General features: G+C 42.4%; 1 protein-coding gene across 2 annotated transcripts in view; it reads right to left on the reverse strand.

Annotated features, from left to right (window-relative positions):
* Positions 1-27,286, reverse strand: part of GNPAT (glyceronephosphate O-acyltransferase) — a 46,902-nt gene that overhangs the window by 14,155 nt on the left and 5,461 nt on the right. Inside the window, exons 2-9 of one of the 2 annotated variants that reach the window (XM_075924704.2) lie at positions 21,776-21,964; positions 14,507-14,683; positions 12,130-12,259; positions 8,223-8,350; positions 7,869-7,944; positions 6,429-6,580; positions 6,206-6,336; positions 2,751-2,974 (exon numbers count right to left, since the gene is read on the reverse strand). In XM_075924704.2, coding sequence (XP_075780819.1) covers positions 2,751-2,974; positions 6,206-6,336; positions 6,429-6,580; positions 7,869-7,944; positions 8,223-8,350; positions 12,130-12,259; positions 14,507-14,683; positions 21,776-21,964 — 1,207 coding nt within the window. Of the gene's footprint in view, positions 1-2,750; positions 2,975-6,205; positions 6,337-6,428; positions 6,581-7,868; positions 7,945-8,222; positions 8,351-12,129; positions 12,260-14,506; positions 14,684-21,775; positions 21,968-27,286 lie in introns of both variants that reach the window. The other variant, XM_075924703.2, reaches the window with a different exon arrangement.

The following is a 27,286-nucleotide window of genomic DNA, read 5'->3' on the forward strand; positions in this document are numbered from 1 at the left end:
CACCATGGCTATGCTGGCGTAATCTTGTAGTAGAGCTGGAAGGGGGGTTTCTGTTGCTGTAGGAACAGAGCAACAAGAGCTACACTGTTGGAAACATTCTTCCATCCCTCGCTGTGTCTACACTAGAAATGGTGGTTAGGTTAGCATCATTGGATCACTAGGGAATGATAATTTTTCATACTCCAGAAACATAGCTATGTAAACAAATGTAAGCATAAAGCAGGCCAACCTAAAATGCTTGGGCTTACAGTTTGACAATATAGGTTGCTTATTTTAACAGTAAATTTACAGACATTAGGAGGACCAAAGAGACTTCTCCTAGCAGACCCGGACCAGAGGATGAGTACAACAGGCCAAGCTAGGATCACTGTTTTTGATTGCTGTTCTGTTTCCAGGAATTTGCTCTTGGTGGCTCCTTATATGAAGAATCACAAGTCACATAAACCAGACCCCAAAAATATTGCTGATGTGCTGCGCAAATGCCTAGTTACCATCACAGTACCATGGGCTATATATATATATATCGAGTGTTTCAGATCACAGAATTTCAGACCACATCTGGAGGTCTGAAAGCTTTTGAAAAGCAACCAAGACATTCAAAGATACAAACACCTAGCAGAGGAATTTATCAGAATCCAGAATACCGTATCATCAGATTATGGATAAACTGATGGGGGAGAGGAGGAAAGAGCAGGAAACTAAGAATTTGTGGTTTGACATTTTGCAGCAATTTAGATTATCTGTTTTATTCTTGATGAACTACAGCCCTTGGAGGGAGGGAAGGACTTCAGAAGAGATTGTTATTGCTTAATATTTACATTATGGTACCATCTAGTCATGATGAGAGAGGCTAGGTATTTGCTTCACTTTGCAGAAGTGGCAGCAAAACTTACTAGAGAGCTTATATAGAAGGAAATGTCTGTATGTTGGTACCCAGATGATACATACAACTAAGGTTAAGATTCTGCCATGGGTATTTTTAGTAAAAGTCAGGGACAAGTCACAGGCAATAAACAAGAACTCATAGAAGACTGTGACTTGTCCCTGACTTTTACTAAAAATACCCCAAATATCCCAGGAAAAGGGCAGAAAATGAGAGAGCGAAAATGAGAGAAAATGAGAGAAAGGACAGTCAGTGCACTGCCAGGAGCTGCTCCAGACCAGCTGCTGCCTCTGAGGCATGGGCTGAATGCTGGTTGACTCAATCCTGGCTCCTGCTCTGGCCTGCTCAGGGCCACAGCTCTGGCAGCCATGAGGCTGGTCATTGTTCAGCAGCAGCTGCTGCTGCCTTGGGGCTGATACTTGCAGCAACCTTGCCCAGAAGTCACAAAGCTCCCAGAAAATAACGGAATCGTTGATCTCCATGACAGAACTGTATCTTTATTTATATACAAGGCCCTGCTAAAATTCCAATATTACAAACATTGCAGATCCCACAGCATTAGGCTTCCAACACAATTCTGTTAGCCACTCTGTCATGATCCCCTCCTATCAGCCCTGCGCATTCACTACTGTTGCAGCAAAATGTCTGGATTATTTAAAAAATAGCAGGCATAATACTTGAGTGTTTATATTGTTCCAGCAATTTTTTCTTAAACAAATAGGCCTACTCTGTCTTTTCCAAATTATTGCAAATAATAAAGGTCTATTACTTTTCTGCAACTTTTCCATGTCTTGTCTGCAACTCAGTCACAATTATCCTACAATACAAATAGGGTCTTACTTATAACCCTACTAAAACAACAATTCTTTATGTTTGCTAAATAAAACCCTTCAAAATGCCTACATTTGTAGTATTCATTTCACTGCAATAAGACTATTGGCTTGGTTAGGGACATGCACCATTCAAGTCATTATTTTTACCAGGTTTGCAGATGCAGACCTACTTACAACACTGCAAGCATCTGTAGGGAAGAGAGATGATTTTGTGATTTACCAAGTTTTGTTACACTGTAGTAGGTCTATTCCTTTCCTGCAATGTATAGAAATATTCCTCCTTTTGATTATGTACAAACGATCACTAGGAGAAAAGACCTGTTTGTACTATAATTTATATATTTGAGGGGTATACATCATCTTCCTCATATAAATGTAAACTAAATTTCTTTAGGTATGTATATTACTACTTATACACTGAAGAAAGAGACTGGATTACCTTCATCTTCTTGGCTTGCATAGCTCTCAGTGACTCCCTATATGAAGTATCACAAGCCACATTAAAGACAGTTTAAATACAGAGAATGCTTCATTTAAAATATTGGTCAGGAAAGAGAACCCAGTGGCAAGCATAAAAGCTCTAAAACTATGGAATAGGAGAAAAAAATAAAAATCAAAGTTGTAACGTGATCTTTTGTGCATGTGTTGGGAGGGTTCTTGATTGCAGGTGACAATTGTATTACACTGGATATCTAACTACAGAGTTGCTGTTGCAGCTCAGATATGTTCTGTGACTTGGGTTTTCAAAAGTTAGGATTTGTATAAAGAAAAAAAATGTTAGGCAAATTTAAGCACTAATTTAATATAAATTGTACTGTGGTTTCTCTCCCTTCTCACCTCAATGTTCCGTCTCCATGCAACTGGACTTTCAGTCCAAATCTCTTATCATTACACCTGGCTTTTAGTGAATCCTAGAATCCATAGGCAAATACTTACTCAGTAAAACTCCTTCTTACATACAGCTTTAACATAAATAAAACTCACTTCACAAAGTAACTTTCCTTAGCGAAAGGAATATAACTTTCTCTACATACCAGGCCACTCGAAGAATCCCCCAAACACCTGCGTTATGCCTTTCAGCCAAAGTGTCTTTTCAACGAGAACATCAAAATCTATGGCTGGCAAATTCTGAAGCAGGACAGAAGCAATTAATACCCAGGGGCTCAGAACCATATTTTCTATCTGTAGAAGCTCCATTTTGTAGGCTACATCAGTAACAAATTCCTGGATATCCTCAGATAGCCTTTGGGGAAGATGCCTGAAAGGAAAACAATATAATATAATACAATACAAGAAGAACCTGTACATCATCAGATAAGTAATATCCTAATCCCATTAGTCCTGTATTGTACCCATATGTATGTTCTCTCACAACTAAACTTTTCTGCCCATTTTACGCACAGTAAAGCATCTAACACACTTTGACAATTCTACCTATACATGCAAGTCATGAGACCTAAATTATGAATAAAGCCTCCAGATATAAGAAGAATTACATAGTGTTGTTAATATTACCAAAAAAATCATTCAAAACCTTCCACCTTATTGAAGATTCCAAAAATACCACACAGTATGAAAATATATTGATAATGTGCATTATTTGCTTGCTCTATAGATAGGGATGTTAAATTTCAATTAACCAGCCAATTGAGTAGTCGGAATTTCCATCAACCACTTGAATGGTCGATAAGAATTGGGGTAGGGCACTCACTATCTCAGCTGTGCCTCTGCCTTTTAAGTGTACTAAGAGCTGCCCCTGGCTCTTACCACATTTAAAAGGCAGAGGCAAAGTGGAGAACCCTGGGCAAGTGGGGACTGCTTTTGCACCACCTCTACTTTTGCAGGTCTCTTGCTACATTTCCAAGGCAGAGGCACAGCAGTCAGAGTGGCGTGAGCTGGGATTGCTTAAGTCCCTGCTCACGCTGTTTCTCAAGGGTGCATGGAGCCCATTGGGGTTCCTTGTGTGGGCTGCGAGACATTTTGTTTACCATTGCCCAAGCACAGGCTTGTCAGATTCTGCTGGTCTCCATTCACAATTTATTTTTTCTTACTGACATAACTAAAGTGACATGCATGTAAACCAAGGGCACGTGAAGTGAGGTGCATGCTGATTGCACACAACATTCACTGTGAAAACCGTGTGCTCCCTCTGAATCTAATCAAAGCACTGCTATGATTCAGTCAGCAAAACCCGCACATTCTAGGTATGCAAGTGCAGTTAGTAAAACTATACTATCCCAGAAGACCATTTTGGTTACCATGGTCTTGCGGCCCATGAGATGGAGGGCCACTCATGTGGTTCCTTCATTAGCCTAGGTTACCTATTACTGCTCTAAATGCTTGAAGTTAAAGTTGGTTTGTAAAGAGAACACAGTAAATTTACAGGAGTTGGCCTGAGGTTCCTTCTGCCCTGTGCAAAGTAGAAAAACTTTCCTCATCACAGCCACAGTATGTCCTTTCCCAGTGGGGTCTGGGAGGGAGTTTGGGTGAAGTAGACAGTTATGACCTGGGGCAGTGGACTGGGGTGCAGGAGGGGGTATAGGGGTTTGGGTTGTGATCTAGAGCAGGGAGGGTTGTAACCTGGGGCATTGGGCTGCAGGTCTGGGGAGGGAGTGCAGGGGTTTGGGTTGTGACCTAGGGTTGGGGATTGGGGTGCAGGATGTGGAAGGGAGTATGGGTGCAGGAGGGAAGGCAGAGGATTTGGGTTATATGGAGTGGTGGGGCAGAGGCGTGGAGTGAGGGAAGAGCTGGGGTGCCAGAGTCAGGCTCTGGCTGGGAGACTTACCTGGATGACTTCCAGCCAGCAGTCCAGCAGGTTTCTCAGGCAGACCCTCTGCCTTCCATGCCTCTGCACTGGCTGCAAGGGCCATGTGCATCTGTGAATAGCTGCGAGCCTGAGGGGAAGGGGCAAGAGGTACTTTGTGTGCTGTCTATTCTTCAAACAAGTAGCTTTCATTGCTTGGAAGCCAGTCAATGGGGTTGTGCTGGGGGTGGAGGCAGCATACAAAACCTCTTCTCCCCCAAGCTTGCAGCTGTTCAAAGACATACAGAACTCTGCAGCCACTTTTTTGAGCAGTGTGCAGGGACAGGGCATGCAGGTAGCCTGCCTGAGGCTCCTGGCTGGCCCACGGGCTGTATTTTGCTTATTCTTGATCTAGATGGTGAAGATAGTACTTGTATTATGCACTATTGTGGGGATTCCTTCATCCTTTGCCCAAGAAGTTTGCAGTTAAAAGTGCCTATAAATCTCCAATGGCACATGTATTTGTAAGGGAAGTTGACAGGTGGGTAAATAGTGTTTATTTATTAAAAGAATTTTTCCCCAATAAAAACTTGTTTAAATGTTAATCTGTTAAGGCCTTAATGTATTAGAAACTCTTAAAACACTGAAATAGAAACTAGCTATACTGAATCCATGACCTTTACCAAACAGCCTGAGATAAAGGCTGCTTTTCCTATATAAAGATAATCAGGGGGTATGTCTACACTACCCCGCTAGTTCGAACTAGCAGGGTAATGTAGGCATACCGCACTTGCAAGTGAAGCCCGGGATTTGAATTTCCCGGGCTTCATTTGCATAAGCGGGGCTCCGCCATTTTTAAATCCCCGCTCGTTCGAACCCTGTGCCACGCGGCTACACGCGGCACGAACTAGGTAGTTCGAACTAGGCTTCCTAGTTCGAACTACCGTTATTCCACGAGGAGTAACGGTAGTTCGAACTAGGAAGCCTAGTTCGAACTACCTAGTTCGTGCCGCGTGTAGCCGCGCGGCACAGGGTTCGTACAAGCGGGGATTTAAAAATGGCGGAGCCCCGCTTATGCAAATGAAGCCCGGGAAATTCAAATCCCGGGCTTCACTTGCAAGTGCGGTATGCCTACATTACCCTCCTAGTACGAACTAGGAGGGTAGTGTAGACATACCCAGGGGGAAAATACCTAACTTTTAAGGTTAAGCAAGGTCATGTACCATATCAGAGGCTTAATCCTGTGGAGGATGCAGGTGTTGTGCTTCTGGGTGCAAGAAACTGGCAAAATCATCCCCAGCATTGGGACCTGCCCTCTGACTGCAGGAGACACCATCATGTATCTCAACAGGATCATCCACTGAGCCCACTTCACTTACTGACAGCTCTCAACGGCAGAGCTCTGGATTTAAGAGCCTAGCATGGCACATATATGACTAATCTTGAATACGGCACTCAATGATATTCACAAATAAAGCATCAAATAATGAGCTTCTTCAGAAGTACCTCATCACTTGAGTCACCACCGCTGACTTTAAGAGAAACAAGACTGAGCTGCATGAATAGTCAGATCAAGTAGAGGAAGGAGAAAGAACGAACCTGACCTGCTGACACCATGGAGATGAAAAGAAAAATACTATTCCCAGCCTTATATGACTCTTTTATATGAGTCAAAGACAAAACAAAAATGAACAAGTAAGCAATAGATTTGAATCCAAACTATTAGGAGAGCAGATGTTCTGGTACCTTGGGACCAAGTTATAAGGGCACCGATTGATTCTCCCAGATGCCAATGTTCTGAGCGACACAGGCTGCCCAAAATACACATGTATGCTTCCAAAATTGTCACTGAGGATTTTTCTGGCTTTCAACAACCCCTGAAATGTGGAGAGGAAGCAATGCGAGTTGATATTACAAGGATATATAGAGAGCCAGATACACTACATTATTATTGAACATATTTACATACAGATGTAGACTCTTTTGGCTTAGGGACTCCTAGAAGTTCATATGCATAGAGGGATTCTTCCAATATCCTCTCATAGCTGATGCTGATTGGAACAAGGTAGGTGTCAAAAACTTCTCGTTTAAAAAATGGCTCCATCACAATACTGAGAAGACCTGTAAATAGATGGGAGAGAAAAACATATTTATGGTCTTCTGGAAATGAAAGGAAATTAAGATGAACTGCAACTGAAAGGGGTCATCTGGTTGTGAATCAATACACAAAAACTATGTAATAAGATATGCAACGTGTTCACACTATGCAAACGCACGCATATGCCAAAATTTCTGTCTGTGCTTTAAAGCAATGCACATGAAAATGTTACATTTAATCCAATATCTGAGCAGTATTTACACAACATTGCTACTGCTTTGAATTCACATAGTATCTTCCATCCAGTGCTTCCCCAACATTTGTACAAACGTAAGTTAAATGTCATACTTCTGTGATGGTAGATAACTGTTATACCCATTTTGCAGATAGGAAGCAGGGAGAGGTTAAGTGCATCAGGTCACATAGTGATGCTGTGAAAGAGCAAGGAATGGTGCTAAGGAATCTTGTACATTTTTATAATTTATATATCGGTACTATCTGGCAGCCTCAGTTACGACTGGATGCAGAGGCCAGTGCACGGCTTCCACAGTCAATGTTGTGTGCAATCAGCACGCACCTCAGGATCCCATCATGTCAGGCAGCATACAACACAACACTAACTAGTAGAGTAGGCTGGTCTGGAGACCTGCATTACGATGTGTGATGTCTTGCCATCTGGAGGATAGAGATGTTAAAAAGCAGGGGGGGTTGTAAACATCTAACCAGTGAAATTTTCAGCAATTACATGTTTACACACAAGGTGGGGAGGAAGACAGCTCCATGGGAGCTGGTGTGAATGGGGAGCCGACTTTTAAGGAGCCACCTGCTCCCCTCTCCTGTACTGCTGCTGCTATATCAGAGGCAGCAGCATTGAGGGGCAGGTAGGAGCTGGTGCCTCCCCTATCTGCACTGTATCAGAGGCAGCAGTGCAGAGCTGGTGCTGGCAGGTAGCATGCTTAAAAACCAGCTTCCTGTGAGCACCAGCTCCCCACCCCTGGGTGCCTCTGACACATAGGCAACAGGGGAGGCCTTGCATGTAACCATGAGGGTTAACCAATGAGCCCAGGCTCATTGATTAACCGTTTAAACAAACGCACTAACACATCCCTACTGGAGGACCATATTACCTCTGTATTTGGCCCACAGAGATGCCACGCAACTACACATGGTCACTGAAGATGTTGGTCCACCTTGCCATCTCTCCCATGTTCTACTGTTTTGGTTCTCCCTTCCACCTCCAGAAACACAATAAGGTACTCTAGTGAAAATCCCCAGATTAAATAAAGATTTTAACTTTTTCAAGCAACGTACCAAACTTTGGAGTCAAAGTCTTTGAAGTGCGGCTTCTAGTTCCTTCGAGAAAAAATTCAATTGGGGCATAGCCATTCTTCAAAACAAAACAAAAAATAAGTTGATGGGGGGAAAGGGAGGCAAAAAAAAAATCAGTATTTCATTTGCTCTCTCTACATTGTAAAAAGATTTATTTTAAAATAGGAGCCATGCACCCTTAAACCTACATTCATTCAACACCGCTAAAACAGTCTATAGTCAATTTAACTAAATAAAGTTTTTTGCACTAATGTATATTTCATAAACACATGCACCAGCAAGATCAACTAATTCTTTAAATGTACTTTTAAAAAAATTGTTCAGTAATTTATTTACCCTTAACATTGTTTTAACATATTCAGCAAAAACTGCCCAATAGAGCCTGTTCCCACCGAACGAACGTCGCATAAAAAAGGCACCTGACCTTCGTAGCAGCTCACCAACTATTTTCATTCCGAGGAAATCTGTGGAGAAAAAAAAAACAACACACAAAACTTATTGATGGACTGCGCCACTTAATACTAATCAGTTTCCCTAAAGCTTTCACCTCAACTATTGGCATAAAGGACTAATCCTTTGGGGATTTATTGTAAATATTCTCTATTACTTTTCAAGCACAATACACACACACACAACCTACACACCAGGGGGTCAAATTTATGATTTCTGCATTTGTATATTGAAAGGGGCACTTACAATCCCAACGATCTCTTCTGAAATTTAGATGACAGACTTAAATTTGGTCCTTGTTATATTGACTCAAAGTCCATAGTAGTTTCAGACTTGGTCTATACCAGTGGTTCCCAACCTGTGGTCCACGGATCTCTGGTGGTCCGCGACAGTACTGCAGGGGGTCTTTTCTTTTCTTTTTCTTTCCTTACTTTTCTTTTCTTTTTTTCCCTCTCGTAGGGAAGAGGGTGTGGGGGGCGGGGGGGGGACTGTGAAATTTTAATAGATTGAAAAGAGGTTTGTATACTCAAAGAGGTTGGGAACCACTAGTCTATACTATCAACTTATGCAGCATAACTACGTCGCTCAGGGGTGTGAATTTTCCACTGCCCCAAGTAACACAGTTATACTGACTGAACTCCCCATGTACACAGTAGGGATTTTAGATATTGGGTAATTGAATAGTTGTGTAACCACATAAATCTTAGCTGTTACATGACTATTCTACTGGCCCAACTACCAGGGATCCCCCTGCACCTCGTGCTGCTGCCTATCAAAGGTAGCAGCGTGGGGTGGCAGGGGGAGCCGGTCCGCAAGAGGAGACAGTTTAAAAACCAGCTCTCCTTGCAGACTGGTTGCTTTTGCCTCTGATGCAGAGGCAGTCACTTGGGGTGGCAGCAGCCTTTGTCATAGGGGATCTTGAACCCCCATGGACAGGGGCTGCTGCCGCGAAGCAGCCTCTGCCCGTGGCAGGCCCAGGCTCACCATGGACAGAGGCTGCTCTGAGGGATGTTGCTTGGTCCCCAGCAGACAGGCAGCACTGCGGAGCCTATCAGAGGCACCATGGGAAATGCATGTAGTCAACAAGATTAACCAATAAGACTAGGATTATTGATTAATTATATAGTTGACTACATGCTGACATACCTAGTACACAGCATCTTTGGGGAGGTGGAGTACCCATGATAACAGAAAGTACTTCTCCCTTTAGTGTAGGTAGCATCTTCATTAAGCATTCCAGCACCTCCACTGTAATGCTGTCAATGTGGATAAGCCCCCAATAATCTTGAGAGTAAACAACATGCCCATTTAAATATATTCTAAAAAAATACACAGCTGATGTAAGTTGGCCTACCTTTATTCAAGTTAGGGATGTCAGATATTGATTAATTCAATAATCATGTAACCACACAAAATCTTCGCAGTTACACATTACTCAATAGTCCCTGGGGGCAGGGCCGGCAACCAGTGCACTCCTGGTCCCACTCCCGGGGAGCCCCCTGCCACCGCACATTGCTGCCTCTGATACAGAGACAGCAGCATAGGAGAGGGGGGAGGCGGCTCTGCAAGACAGTGCCCGGGGGAGGGGGAAAGCTGGCTTTTAAGTCAGCTCCGCCCCTCAAGCACCAGCTCCCACTTGCCTCACTCCCCCCCCCATTTCTGTGAGAGGCAGCAAGGGAGGGGAGGCAGGTGGCTCCGTGGGTTTGGGTGCTCATGGGGAGCCCCACAGACACTGGTTCTGGCCTCCCCACACTTGCTGCTTCTGATACAGAGGTAACGAGGAGGAAGGAGTGCGTGTAGTTGATAGGATTAATTGACAAGCTCAGGCTTATTGGTTAATCATTTACTCGACTAGACGCTAGCATCCCTAATCCAAGGCAATGAAACCATGCCCATTTACAATAGTTAATGTCTGGCTCAACGATCTATGAGGAAGGGAAAATAGGAACTCAAAAAAGTGCAACTGTTACATGTTTCCTAGTTTCGAGGACTCAGGATTACCCCTTTCTGGATTTTACAAGTAATTTAGAATACTTGCATTATAACAATGAATAGTTTGGGGAGCCATATAATGCAGGAAAGTTTCAAAAAAGTCTGATTTCTTCGATTCTTGGATCTTTCTCTGATTCACTGTGCAACCTTAAAAGATCCCCAAATATAGTGGATGTCGAAGTCAGTAAATACAAAAGATACAGTTCTAAGAGCAACATTAATTTGGCTGCTGTGAATATCTTGTTTAACTGTATAGTACAAAATAGAATAATTTATGATAAAACTCATTAAACTACATACCATTAGAAACTCATCTAATCTATATTATGGTGCTATAAGAGATTTAGGGTGCATTCATTTTGGTCTAACACTACTCCCATTGCTTCAGGGAGTAGCCAAGTTAGCCTGTACAGAAAAAAACAACAAATGATCCGGTAGCACTTTATAGACTAACAAAACATGATACCATCTGCATGTTTTGTTAGTCTATAAAGTGCTACCAGACCATTTGTTGTTTTTTTCTACTCCCATTAACTTCAATAGAAGGAAAGTTAAGCCAATATAGAGTACCTCTGAAAACTTTGTAAGACAGTACAACAACTATCATGCAATGATAGGTGTATACCTAATATATAAAGTAATTGCCACATCTACAGCACCTTGCATGTGAAAAATGCAAAGTTAAGTCCCTAAGACTGACTGGTATCTACTGATGTACTGAAAAGTGTATACAGTAATAAGGTCACAGCTAAAGCTGGTTGAAAATTCTTTGTTGGAATGTTTTTTTCTGCTGGAATGCTACTTCATCAAGAGCAAAACTTTCTGAAATAAATATGTTGATTTGACAAGTCTTAACAGAAATCAGAAGAGGTTTTCAATTAAATCTTAAGTGGTTCCCTTCCAGCTCACCTTTCTCCTCAGCTCCCAAGCAGCCTGCCTGTTAAGCTACCAGGAAGATGAAGTTTCCAGTCCCTTCACAGTTTGCTTGTTGCAGACCCATGGCTCCCAGCACTTCCAAGTTCCTTCCTCCTCCTCCACAGTTTGCTCGCTTCCCTGGGCTTCCCAGACTTCCAGCAACTCATCTAGAGAGCTACTGTGAAGTTTCATGTCCTAAGCTCCCTGCCTCCTCTGCAGGTCACTTTGTGGGCTGCTGTGGAGGCAGAGCTCCCAGGCAACTTGGAATTTCATGTGTGTAAACATTTTCAGGATTTTGGATTTTCATTACAATCAGAGATGAAATTTTTTCCAAAACCTCATTTTTCTCAGGAGCAGTTAACATCTTGCACAAGGTGCAAGTCATGTCACAGGATCAGATGCTTACGGTGGCACTTAAAAAACAGCTGCACACAGCACATCTAACTGCAAATAGATTCATGAAATGTTCTCTTGGCATATATGCAGCTGCCAGTAATCAATCATACCTAATTCTCTTCCTCCTCCAGACCAATTCCCGCTTCTCCAAAAAGTTGTACACTTCAATAAGTCATATTCACATATCATGTTTCAAAATCCAGACATTTCAATTATCTACATGTATAGGGAAAACCATGGCAACTTTGACTGACTTTCCCCACTGTTACTGAGAAGCGCAGTTATTGGGGGTTTGATCAAATGTGCTATACAAAATTTCACCATTTGGCAGACACATCTGCCCAAATTACATTTTCCAGAATCTCAACCATATGAAAATGGAGGGTTATAGCAGAAACTATTTCAACCTTAATGTCAGTAGATAGTACCAGGCACCTCCTAAAATAATCTCTCTGCATTTTGAAAAGAGATTGTGAAAAGAAATACTTGCCCATTCCTGCAGCAATGACAGGCAGAGCCAAGTCATAAGTGTATAATAAATAAGATAGCATCAGAAAATCTATATAGCTTCGGTGACTGGGCAGCAGGACAACTGGATGTTCCTGAATGGCCTGTTGTAACTAAGAACAAACACAAACAATATTTATGGGAATCACTTTAAATGGAAGCGATCATTACAAATTCCAACAAGATCTCAGAGAAGAATGTGGTTTTTTTAAGACAACATTGTAACAATTTTCATTAAAGGGTGGCACTTATGTTTATTAGTATTCTGTACTTCTTCCAGCTTTTGCTGACAGACAACGTGAAGCTACAATTAAATCTTAAAATATTAACACTGGACCTCAAACCAATCCAGAGTTTCTCGAAGTAGAACTCCCTTTTAATCATAAATTTAGTAAGACCACTAGATAGTGGGAGATAGGTCACAAAGAACTGCCGAAATCTCACACGTGTTCTGATTGCCTTAATGAGGTACAGCAATTCAATATTTTATTTTTTGGGGCATTCACACAATATATGGAGAAACATGACACTTAGTTTATATTCCTTCAAGCACCTCTCTGAAGTGTTTTAATATATTTTGGAAATTTACCAAGTTATCTATTTCAATTATATTTACCAGTGAAATTCTTTCAAATCCATATTGATGAGATGGCTTCTTACTGTCTCAGGCATACCATATACCCAACACCATAAAGTAATTCCAAACAGGTTCCCATGTTCCTGTCATTCACAATTCCCATTCTTTAGGGCTTATAACATGGTTCCACTTAATTATGTGTCCAAACTTCTAGAACTTCTCTTTGTTATTTCCTACCTCTAAAGGTAAATTTAAAAATGGGCTTATGCCTTAAAAAAAAAAGAAACAAAAAAAAAAAAAAAACTTTCTTTCATAAAGTTTCCCCATCCCTCAAATGGCCCAGAGAACTTACTCTTATGCTATTTTATTTTAATTTAACTAAAATTCAAGTCCTGTTTAGCAAGACTCTATACTGACCAGAGAACAAATGAAATGGTAATATCACAAGAGAGTGAAAACTGAACAATTGTCCCTGTGTTTTGGTATGTAACTTCAAAGGCTAATTAATACTTTGGAGAAAGGTTTAGTGGGCAAAGACTCACTTCATCAGATGCTTTGCCCACAAAAGCTTATGCTCCAATAAATCTGTTGGGTCTATAAGGTGCCACAAGTCTTCTTGTTGTTTATGCAGATCCAGACTAACACAGCTACCCCTCGCATATCTGGAGAAAGGAAATCTTCAATAAAGATTACTCTGACCGCTTCAGTAAATGCATGCACAAGCTCACACACAGCTTCTGAGCCTGCCAACAAGATCTTGGGGGGAAAAGGGCAGAAAGGAAAGACCAGACTTCACATTCTTTGTATTTCCAAGGTAAATCACCACCACCACTACAGTAAAACTCTGATGGTCTGGCATTTGATGGTCCAGCACTCCTGATGGTCCGGCACCATCAGGAACCTGGAAGTGCTCCAGGCAGCCAGACCATTGGAGCTGCTCTGCCCCCACTGCTAAAACTGACCAGCGGCTGAATCGAGGAAGCTGCGGGCAGAGCAGCTGGAGTGCTGCCTGGTAGGTCCCGTAGCGCTGCCCCTCGGGGCTGCAGTGCTACCGGGTTGGTCCCACAGCGCTGAGGAGCGGCGCTACCGGACCAACCCGGCAGCATTCCAGCTGCTCTGCTGCAGGCGTCCCCGATTCAGCCGCTACTGAAACTGACCAGTAGCGGCTTAATCAGGGACTCCTGGGGCAGAGCCGGACTATCGGAAGGAGGGGCTATGAGGAGTCTGGGGTGGGCGGGATGCATCCCCCCACCCCACCCCAGACTCCTCATAGCCCCCCCCTTCCGATAGTCCGGCATATCTGATAATCCGGCACCCCCTGGGTCCTAAAGGTGCCGGATTATCGGAAGTTTACTGTACTACTACGTTAGGCCTTTCTTTACACACAGTCAAGCGTAAAAGCACAGTTAAAAACAGTCTTTGTACATTATCTTTAGGAATTATTATTTTCTCTGTTTCAAAATGTATCCCAGTCACAAACCTCTCTCTGCACAATTGAATAAAATGTATTAATTAATTATTTAAATCTGTTGATATTTGTGTATGTGTATTGTGTGATATTTGTGATATGTAAATTTGTAGTTTAGATTCTCTTTGAATTTTTTATTCACATCTAGGTTTCTTCCTTTTTAATGGTTGAAAAGGGCAATCTTAGTTAATGCAGGCCTTGCCACTTTTATTCTTTAAATCTTTTGGATCTATAAATTTGGGTGAAAGATTGAGAATCTATGCCTGAATGAGTAGCATAATCACCAGTTAAGTCAGCCTTTATACCTACACTTACTTTCTGAATTCCTTCTTCATTCACACAAACCCTCTGGAAAAGGCGTTTAAATATTTTGCTCAGACTAAAAGCAAAAAATCGAATAGCTCCTATGTGTAAATTGTGACCCATCTCGTCCAGGATTTCAGTGGCTTCTTCTTGTATAATATCAGCAGACTCACCCATCTCTTTGGATAACTAAATAAGAACAAAAAGAAGGTCAAAAGCCATTTCCCATATTTTTTTAAAAAGACTGTTCTACTAACTATACCTATTATTCTGTTAAACTAAGAGAAAGGCACTAAAGCCAATGCAATGCAAAACATTTTAAATGTTTCTAATATTATTTTAGGAAAATGTGGATTCAGGTTTAGGCCAGTCACATAAAGCAAACGTTATTAGTTCTGTTGTATTTCAGAAAAAAAAAGTAAAGCGTGAATGCCTCTGAAATACAGTAACTGAAGTGATCATCTTCTAAAATGTAAGTTTCATACACAAGCTATTTATAACACTGGTCTACAATTTTTTAGAAGTCATCTGCTTCAGAGATAAAATGTGCTATTTATTATGCATTTTGATGTGCTGAATTCAAATATGACAATTAAAACAACTGATTGGCTACTGTTTCCAAGATATTTAAGTTTTTACGTCTATATATAGTGTGTAGATAGAGTTTTAATCATAAATTGTAAACCTAGGTCTTTTCATGTGTTTATGATTGCTTTACATGATAATATTTCACCTGTCCTGTTTATGTAACACTTTAAAAATCAGCAAAGGGTTATATAAATAAAATTTATTATGAAACAAAAGGCAAAAAACTATTATGTACATAGTTTAGTCCTATTCAGTGTCTACTCGGCGCTTCTTGTCTTGTCTCTTGTATTTATTAAATGGAGCATCTCTTGTCACTGTCCAGCAATAGTCTGCAAGCATTGATGGGCTCCATTTGCCCTGATAGCGTTTTTCCATTGTTGCAATGTCCTGGTGAAATCGCTCGCCATGCTCGTCGCTCACTGCTCCGAAGTTCGGTGGAAAAAAAATCCAGATGAGAGTGCAAAAAATGTATCTTTAGTGACATGTTGCAACCAAGGCTTTTGTAGGCCTTCAGGAGGTTTTCCATCAACAACCTGTAGTTGTCTGCTTTGTTGTTTCCGAGAAAATGTATTGCCACTAACTGGAAGGCTTTCCATGCTGTCTTTTTCTTGCCACACAGTGCATGGTCAAATGCATCATCTCGAAGAAGTTCACGAATCTGAGGACCAACAAAGACACCTTCCTTTATCTTAGCTTCACTTAACCTTGGAAATTTTCCACAGAGGTACTTGAAAGCTGCTTATGTTTTGACCATGGCCTTGACAAAGTTCTTCATCAGACCCAGCTTGATCTGTAAGGGTGGTAACAAAATCTTCCTTTATTCAACAAGTGGTGGATGCTGAACACTTTTCCTCCCAGGCTCCAATGACTGTCGGAATGGCCAATCTATCTTGATGTAGTGGGAATCTCTTGCACGACTATCCCATTCGCAGAGAAAACAGCAGTACTTTGTGTATCCAGTCTGCAGACCAAGCAAGAGAGCAACAACCTTCAAATCGCCACAAAGCTGCCACTGATGTTGGTCATAGTTTATGCACCTCAAAAGTTGTTTCATGTTGTCATAGGTTTCCTTCATATGGACTGCATGACCAACTGGAATTGATGGCAAAACATAGCCATTATGCAGCAAAACAGCTTTAAGACTCGTCTTCGATGAATCAATGAACAGTCTCCACTCATCTGGATTGTGAACTATGTTGAGGGCTGCCATCACACCATCGATGTTGTTGCAGGCTGCAAGATCACCTTCCATGAAGAAGAATGGGACAAGATCCTTTTGACGGTCACGGAACATGGAAACCCTATCATCACCTGCCAGGAGATTCCACTGCTGTAGTCTGGAGCCCAACAGCTCTGCCTTACTCTTGGGTAGTTCCAAATCCCTGACACGGTCATTCAGTTCACCTTGTGTTATGAGGTGTGGTTCAGAGGAAGAGGATGGGAGAAAATGTGGGTCCTGTGACATTGATGGTTCAGGACCAGAAGTTTCATCCTCTTCCTCTTCCTCATCTGACTCAAATGAGAATGATTCTGGTGCATCAGGAACCAGCAGTCCTTCTCCATGGGGTACTGGGCGTATAGCTGATGGAATGTTTGGATAATGCACAGTCCACTTTTTTTTTTGGACACACCTTTCCCAACTGGAGGCACCATGCAGAAGTAACATTTGCTGGTATGATCTGTTGGCTCTCTCCAAATCATTGGCACTGCAAAAGACATAGATTTCCTTTTCCTGTTCAACCACTGGTGAAGATTTGTTGCACAAGCGTTGCAGCATATGTGTGGGGCCCACCTCTTGTCCTGATCTCCAATTTTGCAGCCAAAATAAAGGTGATAGGCTTTCTTAACCATAGTGATTATACTGCGCTTTTGTGATGCAAAAGTCACTTCACCACAAACATAGTTATCTGCACTGTTCACACAAGTACGAGGCATCTCTGCTCACTTTGGCTAAACAGAAATGTGTTCCTTTACAAAAATCAAACACTGACAAATAAGAGAGCACGACACTGTATGATTTCTAGAGCTGATATAGAGCAATTTGTTCAGCAGAGTGATGTAAGCTTCGTTATGAATGCATCATCCATGACTTCTAGGAATAGCATGATGCAATTCATATCATGTATGACGCAATACCAGCTTCAGATTGCATCATTCATTGTTTTGCCTAAAAAGCAAGTACTGTCCAAACCCAGTCATAGATTTATTCATAGATACAGTCAAAGATGTATTTTAGTCATTTCTGGTTTAAATTGAGATCTTTTCCCTTTATAACTCACTTATCCTCCGCCATTCACAATAGCATATCTTGAAAACTAGAGCCAATCAACAATTTTAAGCATCATTTTCATTCTCAGTGACCCAGAATTAGTAAAGTTTGACTACATTTATTTCAGAAGCATTTTGGCTGTAGAGCAGTGTAATAAGCCATTAGCATGTGTTGGCATACATATGTTCTAATAGGTTTGTATCTTTTTTAGGAAGTTTACATTTTAAAATAGGATTTCTTAAACTGCCTTTCTGACAAACGCATGCTTTGGTCCTCTTTCACTGATTTTAAAGTTAACTTTAAAAAGATTATTCTTATTAGGCATCTTTATAGAAAAGTTTTAAAATGCTTTTGGGGTAAGTTTTTAGAATTACCCACAGAATATCAACTCTATCACTCATGCCTTTCTTTGTAATGTATCCCTTTGGCAACTGCTAGCTGAAATGCATACCAAGTACCATCACTACAAATGCTGCATGTTGATGTTCAGTTTTAATTACTGCAAACCTTTCATTTGGGAAACTGTTAATAGGGATGTAAAAACCCATTTAATCAGTTAACTAGTTAAATATTATGTTTAACCCATTAACCACGTAAACGGGAGCCGCTGGGGGGTTGGCCGGACTGAAGTGATCCCCCAACACGGGGGCAGCTCTGGCTGAGCTGGAGCATCCCCACCCACAACGCAGTGCAGCAGGCCCAGCCTGGCTGGAGCAAGCACCCTGCCCACATTGGGCAAGGGCCTACTCCAGCCCAGCTAGGCCATCAGTTAACCATTAACATCCCTAACTATCAATCAGGAATTAGAGAGTGGGAATCTCCTTATTAAATATATGGACACTAACATTTAACCTAAAAGATACTCTTTGTGATTAAATTAGAACTAAATAAGGAACATGCATATTATAAAACCATGGAGGATTAAATGGATATCAGTGAATAAACCATGTCTCAGCTTAGAGAGATGTACACTATTTACCTTATTAGTTATATTTTCACTTCTATGACAGTCACAAAATTTCTCCTCTCACCCTACTCTATCTCAGCCAAATGGCCATTTCACTGTCATATTGATCCATTCAAAACTTCCTTCTGTACATAATTTATTTCATCCTGAATAGTCTAGCAAAGACTGATTATTTTAGCAACTAAGGATTTAGTGACAGCCTTCTCTAACCCCATCAAACTTAAAAAAAAAAAAAAAAAATCAATATTTATCAGACAGTAGACTTATTATTTATTCAGAGCAGACACTTTGCTCTCATTCACCCATAAAATGCTTACGGACACACTACTTATCCTTCATCAATAAATAATTATTAGTTTATAGAGTGCACATCTCCTATAGCAGCTAGTTACTTATGCCATAAAACAAGGGGAAAAAACCAATATAAACAAAAATCATACAAAACCCAAATCAAACAAATACAGCTCAGCTCATCCCATGAAGCTTGCTAGACCAGCTCCAGCAAATTACCAAAGGAGAAAATTCCAAAGATGGAGGATGGTTCACTCAAGTGATTTAAGTTTTCCCCACTCAGACAAGAGACGGTTGTGTTCTAGTAGGTATATTCCCAAGACAGCCCCAAGTAAAGCATTTTGCAATAGGCTGAAGAAATGTTTGAGAGTGGACCGTAATTAGCAAGACCAAAAACCTCAAAGGATAAGTCTGCATTGTAGCTGGGAGTGTGCCTCCAAGCTCAGACAGACTCATGCCAGCTCTGGTCAAGCTAGCATGCTATAGCAGCAATGGGGATGATGCAGAGGGGTAACAGCTTGGGATAGCTGCCCAAGTCCAAGCCCACCAACTCCCCTGGGTCTGAGTTTGGGTCTCTAGCCCAAGCCACCACCTCCATATTGCTATTTTTCATTCACTAGTTCAAGGAGAGTTGTCTACTTTGGGGGGAGGAGGAGCAGGGCTGGTAAGTAACTCTTATGTTTCAGCAGCTTAACACTTTCCATTATTTAAAAAAGTTATCAAGAATATTTTAAAAAGAAACTAGCAGATCCATGTTTGCAGCAGGCTTTTAAAGGAAGATGGGAGAAACCATTGGGCTAGAGAAGGGCATTTTCTTTGTCTCATGGAATTCCATGCAGGGTTAATTAAGAATGGCCATATTGGGCCGGACCAATTGTCCTGTTAGCCCAGTATGCGGTCATCTGGCCAGTGCCAGCTGCTTCAAATGAATGAATCAAATGGAACAATTTCAAGTGATTCATCCCCTATCATCCAACCTCAACTCCTCGCAATTGGAAGTTTATGGACACATGGAGCATAAGGTCCTGTCATTGACCATCTTGGCCAAAAGTCATTGATGGACCTAGCCTCCGTGAATATAGCTAATTCTCTTTTGAGTCCAGTTATTGCACATCGTGTAAAATAGTATTGTCCCAGTCTTTTTAACCTCTCCTCATCTAGATGCTATTTCATACCCCTAACCATTTTTGTTGCCCCTCTCTGTACTTTTTCCATTTCTAATATATGCATGCAGTATTCAACGTGTGGGCATACAATGGATTTAAACGGTGGCAGAAGAGATTTTTCTGCTTTATTATTCATCCCTTTCCTAATGGTTTCTAACACAGTTAGCTTTTTTTGACTGCTACAACACATTGAGCAGATGTTTTCAGAGAACTATCCAAGAAGATAGCATGATCTTTCTTGAGAAATAACAGCTAATTTAGTCTTCATCATTTTGAATATACACTTGGGATTATTTTCTCAATGTGCATTATAATTCACTAATTTCATCTGCCACTTTTTGTCCTGTTTAGTGAGATTCCTTTATAACTCTTCACATTCAACTTTGAACTTATCTACCTGGTGTAATTTTACATCATCTGCAAATTTTGTCATCTCACTGCCAGTCCCTTTTCCAGATTATTTTATGAAGCTGTTGCACAGCAGAGGTCCCAATATAGATCATTGGGAGACCCTACTATTTACCTCTTTCCATTGTGAAAAATGACCATTTATTCCTACCCTTTGTTTATTCCTACCAGTTATAAAGTGTTAAAAACGGTAATTTTCCCTACTTTGCCATTTGTCCCCCTACACCAGTGGTCACCAACCAATAGATCGGGATCTACTGGTAGATCTTGGAACCTGTGACAGGTGATCCTGAGAGGTTTGGCCAGGAGGCTATCAAGTGCTGGCACTTCATCTTCCCCTCTCAGCACTGCCGTGCTGCTCCTTCCCTCTGCCTTGGAGGTGCCTCTCACCCCTGGGAGCCTCCTGCTTGCCGTACAGGGCACAGGAAGAAGGGGGAGTGCTGATGTCAGGGTGTCCCTCCCTCTACCCCTTCTCCACAGAGCAGAGAGGGGCAGGGATGGAGAGAGTTTGCTGGCTGCTTTGGGAGTGGGTCAGGGTAGGTGTGAGTTTGTCTTAGCCCCCTGTGGTAAGCAGTGTCCAGCTGGAGCTCGCATTCCAAACCCTGGCTCCAGTCCTGAAACCCTCCTGCACCCCAAACCCCTGCCCCCAGCCTGATAAAAGCGAGTGAGGATGGGGGAGGGAGGACAGAGTGAGCAGGGGCAGGGCTTCAGAGAAGGGATGGGAAGGAGGTGAGGTAAGGGTATTTGGGTTTGAGGTAGATCCTGGATTGTGCTTAAATTCATGATTAAAAAGGTTGGGGACCATTGCCCTACACTGTCAGCTTCCCCTCTGTGGATCTAATATATTATCTAAGTGTCCTACCCCACCCAGGAGCAACAGACATGGCAGGAATTCCTTTAATTTCTTGGGAGGAAGGCAGTCAAGCTTCTGGGATAACTGCCTTCTCTCGCTGCCAGCTAATGCAGCGTTGGAGTGCTGTAGCTCAAGCATTAGCAGCCTGTGATGGAATGCTGCAAGTTCAGGCTTCAGAATCTGACCTGAATAGGCACGTTGGGAAGGGGTTGGTATAGATGTTTTTACTAATTATTTCCAATTTGTTTTTACTGTTTTCTTTTAAAGAAAGCTAGGAAATTACATTAAAATGTATGCATCATCTGAAGTAGTTTCATCTGAAGAAGTGGGTTGTGCCCACAAAACCTCATAATACCATCTACATTTTTTGTTAGTCTCTAAGGTGCAGCAAGACTATTCACCTTTTTTAAAGTTTTTTGTATGTATTATGTATTTCATAATGTTACTTTTTCCCCAGACCCATGAAAAAGTCAAGTATGGTGGATAAACAGTGAAACATGTTGGCATGCCTACAAAAATTAAAACACTGCTTGGAGATCTACCACGCTCCTTTGTGGCAAATCAGTGTGTTTATTTTGCCTGCTAGCAAATTGTGCTGTTCCAAATTCTTGATTTACTGTTCTTTCCAACAACACACAAATAACCCATTTGACAGAGATCAAAACAAGATTTCTCCTCCTCCCATACAATGTCTATCTGGATTTCAATTATATATTATAGTCTCAATTTTCAGTCTCACCTGTTTGATAACATACTGAACTTGTTCAGACTGAAGAACACTGTTTTTAATGGCACTTGGCTTGCAAGCTGAAAGTCCTTTGTAAATGACAGGAGTATAACATTTCATTGCATATCGCAAGTCACTGGATTGCCGTCTTTCTTCCAAGATATCTTCAAACTCATCCCTTTTCTTTGATGTGAGTTCTTTCTGCTGGGAATATGCAAACAAAGAATGAGACCATATCTTAAACCAGCCAAAGTTTTATCCTGCTGTCATGTAATACTTCTGCAAAGTTTGTTTATTTAAGTTCTTGAACAAATTCCCATGCTATGAGTGCTTATACAAATATTACATGTTTAACCTTCCCCACCAAAGAGAGCTTGGTAGAACAAATGAGCTTTGAAAGTCAAGAAGGACCACAGTGAGGGTATGTCTAGACTACAGGGTTTTGTTGACAAATACTGTCGACAAAGCTTCTGTCGACAAAGAGCATCTAGACTACATCCAGTTCTGTCAACAAAGCAAGCTGCTTTGTCAACATAACAGTGTGGATGCAAAGGACAGTGTAGATGCAATAATGCCTTCTATCGACAGAACTCTGTTGATAAAAGGCATTATTCCTCGTAGAATGAGGTTTACATACGTCGACAAAACTGCTGAGTTTTGTCGACGTTATGTCGACATAACTCAAAGGCAGTGTGGACGCAGGTATAGTTTTGTCGACAAAAGTCCACTTTTGTCGACAAAACCCTGTAGTCTAGACACACCCTGAAAGTGCTTTGCCTCTCTTTCAGCATCTTCTTAATTAAACTAATGGATTGTGACTTAAGCACTTCTGATTTCAACTGCTGCAATTACATGCAAGGAATGGGGTGATCTAAGGCTAAGAATAAAAATCAACACCTTAAATTATGCCCCAAAACAAATGGATACCAGCACAATTCACTGGCAGGTTTAAAAGGCATATTTGAAGAAAACACCCTTTAGCTGGTGCAAAATGTGACAGCCAGTTTGTTAATGTTTCTGGGTCACTTGAAGCATATACAGTACTCATGCAACAGATATCATCTGGAGGTGAGAGAGGCATAGATCACCAAGGTAAGTTCCACATATAAAAGAAGAGGACCTGACCTCTCCCTGACTAAACACATAATAAATAACTTTTAGAACCACTGATACTAACTGAGCATCCTGAAGCATTTGTGGATGCAATAACACCCCAGGAAGACAACCTGAATGACAAAAGGCAAATTTTTGAGTGAGCTATTTGCTATCGCAATGGTTCTGGCTAGTCCCCTTAGTCTTGCTGAGACTTTGTTTCAGCCAGCTTGTACCCATCCAAACTCAAGTAGCTGCATCAAAACATTAGGCACATCAATTATCTGCATCAGCTGGACTCAAATGAAGTAGAAACATAAAAAACTGACAAACCATCTGCACTTTGGAGATCTAAGACTTCATGTTGCCTCAATATATCCCACAATGGCCTCATAAATACGTTAAGCAAGAAGGGTCATGTGATAGAAACCTGCACCACAAGAGGTCCCTTAAGGTAGACAGGCACCAGTCTCTGTGCTCTCTTTCCCAGAAAAGAAGTCACTCATCCCTGCCAGTGACCACAACACCACTTTGTGATCAATACAAATAAAGGTAGCTGACAGACCTGGAAAGACATATGTCTAATGCACAGTGGTGGCATAAAGAGGAGAGATACAAATGTTCCCATGTTGCATTTATGAATTACTATAGTATACATATTCATATCACAATACTCATCATAGAGCCTGCACCCAACTTTTCTGCCTCTGTCTGGAATATGGGATCCTCAAACTCACCTGACAAAATATATATACACACTCTAAACTCTTCGTTCAAGAGGAAAAAAAAGCTGTTTTCAACCAACACCACTGGGCACATGAGATAGCAAAGAGCACAGTAGTCTCCTGTGTGCGTCTCAAACTCAAAACTATGGCAGTACTACAGTAACAGTAAAACCCACCAGCTGCTACTCAAGACAACTGATACAAGTCAACTGAATCAAAGGGGATGTTTCCAAGACTTCAGTAGACCATGGACGAGGCCCATAGTCCCCACAACTTTGTTCAAAATTAAAACCATGTGGGAGGTGTGTCCAAATCTCAGGGAAGTCCCGAATACACTGGGATTGTTGGCAGCTACTGTCCAAAAGCAATGAAAAAGTGCTTTGTGTGATGTGGCTATTAGAACCGTTTCTCTTACATTTTCCTTATTTGTATTCAAAATACCAACTTACTTAACACTACTGTAGTTTTTTTGCATTTTGTTTCTCTTTTTTATGTATAAAAGAGGAATAAAAAAAGACTTAGGTTACAGCATGGTAAAAATGCACAAGTATCTTGGCACTACTTCACAGGTCTTAAGCAGCACCAAATGATAGTTACACAAAAATCTGCAGGTGCAACATGATAAAACTATTGCATAACCCAAATCTGTACAACATCATAGTATTGCAGATAATTATGAAAAGCCTAATAAAACTGTTTTATTGTGCTCTCATGAAAACTAGTTTACGGTTGTTTACTACTATGTTATTTTTAAATCCATTTTTATAATGCTTACCAAACAACTCTTAAGCATAAAGGCAAAATTCTGAGAGATTGTAAAGTTCAGCCATTCAAGTTACTTGTATATAAAAATCACTTAATTTTTTACTTAAATGAAAACAGAATGATGCTCTTTTCACCCACTTATCTAAAAAAGGAACCAATTTTATACAAACCTTCCAAAGCAACTTGTATTACAGGCAGTTCCCGGGTTACGTGAATCCGACTTACGTCGGATCCCAACTTAAGAACGGGGTGAGGGAACCCCGAACTAGCTGCGCCCCCTCCCCAGCAGACCGCCGAGACGTGCCGCGGCAGTCCCGCAGCCCGTGTCCTCCGTGGCGAGAAAAGCTGCTCCGCGTCTCCCTGGTCTGCTGGGGGGAGTCCCCCCAGCAGACCAGGGAGACGCGGAGCAAAGCCGCAGAGGATGCAGCGGCTGAATCAGGACGCCTGGGGTAGAGCAGCTGGGGGGCTGCCGGGTTGGTCCCACAGCGCCGAGGTGCGGCGCTACCTGACCAACCCAGCAGCACCCCAGCTGCTCTGCCCCAGGCATCCCCAAGTCAGCTGCTGTTGAAACTGACCAGCGGCTGACTACAGGAAGCCCGAGGCAGAGCTGCTCTGCCCCAGGCTTCCTGGAATCAGCCGCTGGTCAGTTTCAGCAGCGGCTGACTTGGGGACACCTGGGGCAGAGCAGCTGGGGTGCTGCCGGGTTGGTCCAGTAGCGCCGAGGAGCGGTGCTGCGGGACCAACCCAGCAGCATCCCAGCTGCTCTGCCCCAGGCATCCTCAAGAGCAGCTGAGGTGCTGCTGGGTTGGTCCCGCCGCGCCAAGGGTCGGTGCTACCAGACCAACCCAGCAGCACTCCAGCTGCTCTGCCCCAGGCGTGTCTGATTCAGCTGCTACTGAAACTGATCAGCGGCTGATTCCAGGAAGCCCGGGGCAAAGTAGCTCTGCCTCGGGCTTCCTGTAGTCAGCCGCTGGTCAGTTTCAGCAGCGCTGAATCGGGGACACCTGGGGTACAATATGTACCAGTTCTGACTTACGTACAAATTCAACTTAAGAACAAACCTACAGTCCCTATCTTGTACGTAACCCGGGGACTGCCTGTACTATAAAGACCAAACACAAAAAGAAAAAATTGAGAGGTGAGAATTGATAAGAAAGGGAAAATAGTAGATTAAAGCTATATCTAGACTTCACATCTTACAACAATGCAGATGTGCCACCACAGCTGTATCATTGAAAGGTGTGCTGCTGCTGATGCTGCTCTATCACTGGGAGAGAAGTCTCCCAGCGACTAAGTTCCCTCTAAGCTGCACCACTGCCTATTAAGTCATGCTCTGGGGCTTAAGAGCAGTGGTGGGGACTCAAAGAGAGATGCATCTGCTCCAGCATGGAGTTGACGTGGCCAGCGGGCACCCTCCTGCATCCCAATCCTCTGCCCCAGCCCTGAGTCCCGCTCCCACACGCAATCCCTCAGCCCCACTCCTGCCACACACAGCCCATGTGCAGAACTCACTCGGTGGTTGCCTAGGGCGCCACCTTCAACGGAGCGCCCGATGATTACATCACGCCATTGACAGTCGTACAGGCGGGGGCGCCAATCACGTGTTCTGCCTGGGGCGCCAGCTGCCGCAGCCGGCCTCAGGCCACTCCTGGGCCTAGATGGCTGAAAACGTACTGCAGTGGGAGTCAAGTGAAAAGCAGGGTACAGCTGGGGAGCAGTGTTTCCTGTAAGCTGTGAGCTTGTGCAGCCACTCAGGAGAGATGCCAATGCCGCCCAGCTGATTAATAGAGCACCCACGGCTAGGTTTTGTTTCTGCTGGTTGTGCACATTCACACATGCTTCAGTGCACGTAAACATTTATTCCACACATGGATGGAAAAAAATTCAGACATGGATGGGGGAAAAAAATGAGAGGGAATATTGCTGGGGAGGTTCCTCTTTACTCTTCTTCGGCACTAAAGTAGGGGAGGAGCTCGCTCTCTTTCCCACCTCCCACAGCATTTTGTTTAAGTCAGAGGAGTTCCATGCTTATTCAAAGCACTACAGTACAGTCCATGCGAGCTGTAAGCAGGCCTACCCACACTTCTGCATTTCACACACAAAAAACTTCAGTAACAGGGATTTAAGGTCAGACCTTTAGTACTGACCTGTGCTCCTCCTATACTTAGCCACCCAATCTTGGCTGTCCCTGCTTTGATCCCCTCCTTAAGGCACTCATCGGGGCAAACACATTACCTTTCCTCCCTCCGCATCTGCCAACCAGTAGCAATACATTCCAGACCAAGAGGTCTGCATATAGCATCATCCGAGCCCATGGAACTGAACAACTACAACCGGCGATCTGGAGTTGTGCAGAGCACAAATGGCAGGTTCATTTATGCAGGGCACAAATGGAGGTTCATTTATGCAGGGCTATGGTTCAGTTACATTCCTAGTTCCTGCTGAGCTTGTTAGGGCCAGCTTAAGATTTGGCAGTTATGCCATGGTGTGTGGGCAGTGCATATTAACTCTCAACTTCCTGCTCTTCTAAGGCGTGAGTGTTTGGCACTCTTACATTCTGTCAAGCATGAGGAGTACAAGTCAATACTGAGTGCCTACAAGCGCAACCTCATGTTAAAGATATTGTGTGTGAGTGTGTGTGTATACACACACACACTTCCACATTTTGGGAAGAAAATAGGGGCAGTGAGGAGGCCACAATTAAGCAGGGGCAACTGCAGCACTACAACTCTTCTGAGTTTCACAAGTCACACTGGTGTCTCTACATGCTGTAGTTTCTGGATTCATGTGATTATGTCAGAAATTCCCCTTTGATTTGTTTTAAACATTAGTTTCTACACTAATGTTGGCAGAAAAAGAACCCTTGAAAATGTCAATGCTAAAGGTGCCAACAGCAGAAAATAAATGAAAAGAATAAAAAAATGTTTTACTTTTGGTCTTC

The sequence above is a fragment of the Pelodiscus sinensis genome, chromosome 3 (genome assembly GCF_052426305.1).
Source record: "Pelodiscus sinensis isolate ZL-2025 chromosome 3, ASM5242630v1, whole genome shotgun sequence".
Classification (NCBI taxonomy): domain Eukaryota; kingdom Metazoa; phylum Chordata; order Testudines; family Trionychidae; genus Pelodiscus; species Pelodiscus sinensis.